The sequence below is a fragment of the Enhydra lutris genome, unplaced genomic scaffold (assembly GCF_002288905.1).
Source record: "Enhydra lutris kenyoni isolate GAN:26980312 unplaced genomic scaffold, ASM228890v2 scaffoldscaffold7, whole genome shotgun sequence".
NCBI classification, from domain to species: Eukaryota; Metazoa; Chordata; class Mammalia; order Carnivora; family Mustelidae; genus Enhydra; species Enhydra lutris.
This window is the reverse complement of record NW_019154091.1, coordinates 7989220-7995219: the sequence shown is the minus strand read 5'-3', so window position 1 is coordinate 7995219 and position 6000 is coordinate 7989220. Positions and strand designations below refer to the sequence as shown.

Genomic DNA, 6000 nt, shown 5'->3' with positions numbered 1-6000 from the left:
ATTTTCCTGGATCCAAAAGATAGATTATTGTAACATGTTAACAAGTAGTATTCCAAGTGTAATAAAGCATCAGATAGAATGGAGCCACTTCTATACACCTAGAGTGACATATTCAATGTGTGTTAACAATATCACTTGGAAGGAAAACAAAAAAGGTATCCTCTCTTACCTTTCAAACCATGTCAGTTTAAGTGTTCAAGGTTCAAAATTTCTGAGATTCAATTCTCTTCACTGCAAAGTTTTCAGGATCTGAATGGTGGTGCTCAAGTATCAAAAAAAATATCAAATTCCTTAATAAAATGAAGAACCATCCCTAGGACTTCCTAGGAAGAAGAATTTTATATAACTACTGGATGTATTTCTTCACCTTTTATATGTAAGAATATCAAACTTATGGATAGCTATATGAAATTTGTAAAGTATCATTTATATAACCTATGAAATGAAAAATCTCACAGCTTTATAATTGAGTACTATCCTATAAATTTACAGTGAAGATTTCTAAATGAATGGCCAGCACAAATATAAATTAAATATCAAAACTGGCACAGTGAGACTTCATGATCTTAAAAATGAAACCATAAAGGAAAATGATCCCATTCTGCATAGCTTTCTTCCCCCAGAAAGAACTGTGACTCAACAAAACCACATTTTAACAACATGAAGATCTTGTTATAAATTTCAAAACAAAATGGAGGAATTTCCACATAATATATATAACCTTCAAAGTACAATATTAATACATGTCTGTCAGTTAGAAATAACAGCAGTTTGTTAGGCTACAGGGTTTAACATAAAACCAATTTACAATTGTGAAAAGCAGTAGTGGTCTAATATTCACCATTACACATGAATCTGTTTCTTCCAGAAAATTTTTTTAAAAATTAAAATTTCTGTATCATGAAATATTAAAATAACACCCAAACATGCCACAATCACTATTCACAAATAAAGTTAAAATGAAATATACAAAAGTTCACTTAATACTGTTAAATAGCAATAAACTACAAGATTTCCTGAACAGAAATGGTAGGACCCCTGAATGTTTTACAGTGAATATCAGGAAAAAAAAAATTAAGTTATGATTATTTTCATGATATATAAGCCAAAAATTTACATGACCATTTCAAAATATACCAATTAAGATTTGTAGTTTGTAAGATGCACTAAATAAACAAACGTCCTTAAAAGTTAACACAAATGCTTAAAACACTTACCAACACCAAGGTGTGTTTATGATGTTCAAAGAGATGCATAATTGAAACTGTAATATTTACTATCTCTGATAAACACATTAATACCCACAATGCTTTAAAACAATCCTCTAAGTTCTTGTTTCTCTCATTTGTATTTATCATGGCTCATTTCAAAGACATATTACAGCTTTTAGCTGATTCCAAGTGAAGGTTATTAAAACATACAAATACACACACAGCACCCCCCCAAAGGAAATAAATGGCTCCCCAAAAAAGTATCATCCCTTCTAATAAAAGAATCGTATTTAAGATGAAAATAAGACCTCACATATTTCACTGGACTTGTATGGTTTAGTTTTAACTAAATTAAAACACAATGGAAAATAGGTAAGTGTATTAGTATACACATATCCAATAATATGCAGTAAATATATCTAAAATGAGGACAGGTAAAAATAAATAATTTCGGTGCTTTAATTTACTGGTATCTAATGTGAGATCCCCAGAAAGTCAGATATTCACTTGCTTGAATCAACTTCTGCATCACATGCTTTCCTAAACATAATGTGCTCATCAATTTCTTAGCTACTCTACTTGCGGATGTTCAATAAAAAATTATATAGCATGAACTTAGAGTGTTCAAGATGGCTCACTTATTTTACTGTTAAGCAAAGCTAAATTTACATTCCAGGAAACACTGCAGTTTAATTTTAAAAACAAACAAGAAATGCAGCAGTAAAACAATTCGTGAGGAGAAACAGATGCATTCACATCTAATAAAGCCACTGCAACTTCTTCAGGCATTTAACTGTTGTGTTAAATAAACAGACAGTAGTTATTTAGCAGCAATGATTCCGCAATAAATAATGCACTGTGTTTCTCAGTCCTGCACAAAAATTGCAGCTACAGTTACATCAACAGCTGTAACCTACTGGCTCTAATGGCAGAGAAGACCTTAAAACCAACTGTACAAAAAAATTGTCACACTGTGACAACAAATATAAAAACAATCTGTAGGTCTGAAATAAAAAGACTCCACTGTGAAGAGGACAGTGTAGACAAACGGAGATTCCAAGTCCACCAAAAGAAATAATTGCCTTCAGATCTGAGTCCTTGATTGATAAGAAAGGCTGGGGGCTGGGCTTGAAATCATTTTATCAGACTTAAAAGAGCATGCTCTGTCTTCTGTTCTTCCCATGTCCTAAAATATAAAGTCATTTTATGAGGCAGTTCAAGGTTCAGTTTTATCCCACATACAATATTTGATGACTCTAGGAAGCTAATGTTCCCACCAGCAAAACTAATGTTCCACGATAAGAGTGATCAGCACTGTCTTAAATGACCCTTTTGTTGATGGGGTCAGTCTACAGCTTCTATGCTTCGAAGTGATGAACCTGAAGACTAGGGGAGCACAAGATGTGTCTTCTGCCTCAGGTACCAGGGATGGCGTGTGAAGTGATCAAGCCAGGCCACTTGTAAAAGGTCTTTGTGCCATCTGCAGCTTTCAGGATCCCTGACTTGACTGAGTCAGATTTCTCTCTGAAGAATTACTGAGCTGCCCATATCATACAGAAAAGTGAGTACGTGCAATGCTAAACATACAGTTGTGGAATGCACTGTACATTAGTTTTTACATCAATAATTTTACTGATCAATTTATAAACCAAAAACTTGGTTCCACGCAAAATTTCATGATCGACATGTGAAATGGTTTATGACAAACACACCTGTCTCTGGATAAGAAGAATTTCGAAAACCCGGGTCCTTTTGCAACTGAATCTCTTTCAAACTGAATATTGATACACCTAAAATGCATAGACAAAAACTATCAGGTGAAGGTCTAACATTATTAAAACAAATATAACCCAACTACACAAAGAACGTTTAAAAATGTACATTGATTCAACATGAAACATTTATTATACATTTACAAGGTTACCGCACTCCTGAACTATTTTCCCCTTTGTGCCAATGTTTTGAGAAGAAAACCAAACAAAATAATCTCCCCTCAGAACATTTTCTCTCCAACTCTGTAGGTCTGAAATAAAAAGACCTGTCAATTAATGCTTCTAATATGTTCCTTCTCAAATATGTACATACAGAGAATATACACTGTCTCTTTATAGGACTTACTGGGGTTGGGAGACCTAATCAAAAGGTATTTCTTGATTTTTACTCTCTCTGCCCTTTATCTGTCTTCCTATAATGGCACGAAGGTATCAGGGTGTCAACATAATGACAGACTTTCAGAAAAAAAACAACAGGAGGGTTCCATACAACCCTAACTGCCCACCTCAAACTATGAAACTGAGTACTAAGTAATGAAATGTAAATACCATCTTAAAAAACACTTGTAATTCATCTTTCTCCTTTCCATCTCTGCCAGAGAAGTAATCTTTCATTAAAAAAATCCATGTAATTTCTAAGTGAGAAATCTTAAGGATTCTTGATTCCAATTAGCAAAACTCAATGAATCAATGTTCTTGAGTTATAAATCAGAATGGGAAATTAATGAAAGCTTTTGGAATCTCACTTCCTAAATATCCTAACTCCCCATTTACTTCACTCGGTTTTAAAGTAAAATGTTGGAGTAATCTTTGAAAAGGAGGTTATGAGTAAAACGAAGCAGTTAACTCAGGCATGAGAAATCAGCTCTTTTAGTGACTGACAATATACTCACCACTGTCATGAGGATAGTAAAGTCAGAGTGACCATAGCAAAGAAAAATCATCTTTATATCTTCAAAAGAAAATACTTTCACAAGAAAGCAATTTTATGTTTCGGCTATGCTTCATTACTCTTTGCCTGAAACCATTTTTAGAAACTGAATCAAAGCAATCCAGAATGGGCCTAATGACAATGTCTATCATCAGATGGCATTTTCCAATTTACGTCCAGTAAGATTAATAACCCATGCCTAAGTACTAATGATTTCTTACAGAGTAGTGGCAATGTGCTTAGTGTTAAAAGAAACAAATTAAGGGGGTGCCTGGGTGGCTCAGACGGTTGGGTGTCTGACTCTTGGTTTCAGCTCAGGTCAAGTTCTCATGGGTTGTGAGGTCAAGCCCCACTCCAGCCCCACATTAGGCTCTGAGCTCGGTGGGCAGTTTGCTTCAAGACTCCCTCTCCCCCTTATTCGCAGGGGCACATTCTCACTCACTCACTCTCTCTAAATTAAGTAAGTCTTAAAACAAAAAAAAAGAAAAACAAATGAAAACATATGCAAATGAGACACTTCCCTTCAAGGAATTCTGATCTGTTTACAAAAAGACTAAAATTTTATGCTTAAAAACCAACAACAATCTCTTCCACCCCTAATTCACCACAGTCTCCAACACTGAACAAATGAAAATGAGGAGGCAAGGGGAATTTAGAATTTCTCTTACTTTCAGGTAAAGTATGTATTCTTGGTCCCAGACTTCGAAAGTATACATGTTTCATGGCCTCTTCTGCTGAAATCCTTTTCTTAGATTCGTACTGTGAAAAAGCAAAGAACTGCTTCATTAATGTTTTCTCTACACATATGAAGGGAGGCAGATTAGCATTTAGAACTACAATGACTGCTTTTTCAGAATCAATTTGGAGTACACCAGACAAACACTAATGTGAGTTGTTACTGAGATTATGTAGTAAAGACTGTATCTCAGTTCCAAATTTCCAAGATGAAGTCGGATCTTCACTAAAAATTTAATTACCTGTATTTTCTGAAGTGATAAAAAAATTAAAATATCTCACCTTTGCTGTTCCTTTTCCTCATGAACACCAAAGGATCATTGGAAATATATCCAATACTTTTATGACATATTATTAAATTACCTATTGGATACTCATTTCCCTTTTTTCTTTGATGAGATAATCTAGATTTGTTTAAGGTGTCCATGCTTCCAAATCTAGCAGATCAATCATGAATCATGACTGTTTTAAATTTAGGCTAACTATGATAATCTTGCTCCCCAATTCCCAGTCTCTCTTACAATTAATGTTCTGGCCAATGAGACTTAGGAAGAAGCTTTGCAGGGGTTCTGGAAAAGCCTTTGCTTTCCAGATACAAATGGACTATTATGGCTGACACCCTTATCCTCTCTTCTTACTGCTTTGAATAGAAGATATGAATGGTATTTGTAGGTCCAGCAGCCTATAAGGCTGTAAGTATAAAGAAAAGAAAAAGAACCTAAGATACTATGAACTGCAGAGAACATGGCCTTGACATAGTTGATCAATGCCAGGAGGGGACTACCTCAGACTGTTCTGGGTCACAATGAGAGACCCATACACATTAAGGGAAGCCATCATTTATTATTATTATAATTTTACTTAAGCATATGCCTTAAGCATGCCAGATACTACCATAAATAATCTTATTTAATGGTCATGACAAATACTTATTATTGACCCCATTCTATGAGGCTTAGTGATTACAAAGTAAGATGTAACTTACCTGAAGAAACTTTGTTATTAGCTCGATTCCCTCAGAGTCTAATCTAGAAACAACAAAAAACAAGTAGCAATTTATTCTTTGATCTTAGCCAATAGTAACTTTTCAAATAAAACTATTTTCCAAGGTTTTAATCTGCTAACTTCAAGTGCTCTAAAACAGCCACCCTTACTACTTTCAAATAGACTCAAATCTGTTTTATCCTTAGAAGACTTATCTTGACATTTGTTTCTTAAAAACTGGGCTTCAACTCAAATTTTCAATAATGAAGAACAAATTATATAATTAAAATAATTTTTTAAAATCACCATCTGTCTCAAAATAACCCCTATTATCACAAAAATTTAAGTGTATCGTTTTCATAGTGTT

The 6000-nt window shown here is 34.1% G+C and overlaps 1 protein-coding gene across 1 annotated transcript in view; it reads right to left on the bottom strand.

The window, feature by feature from the left end:
- LOC111142077 (cyclin dependent kinase 17) overlaps positions 1–6000 on the bottom strand; it is a 114943-nt gene continuing 108943 nt past the window's right edge. Inside the window, exons 14-17 of the mRNA XM_022495026.1 lie at positions 5635–5677; positions 4583–4673; positions 2924–3001; positions 1–2397 (exon numbers count right to left, since the gene is read on the bottom strand). Of these exons, the coding sequence (XP_022350734.1) occupies positions 2360–2397; positions 2924–3001; positions 4583–4673; positions 5635–5677 (250 nt within the window). The 3' untranslated portion in view covers positions 1–2359. The remainder of the gene's footprint in view (positions 2398–2923; positions 3002–4582; positions 4674–5634; positions 5678–6000) is intronic.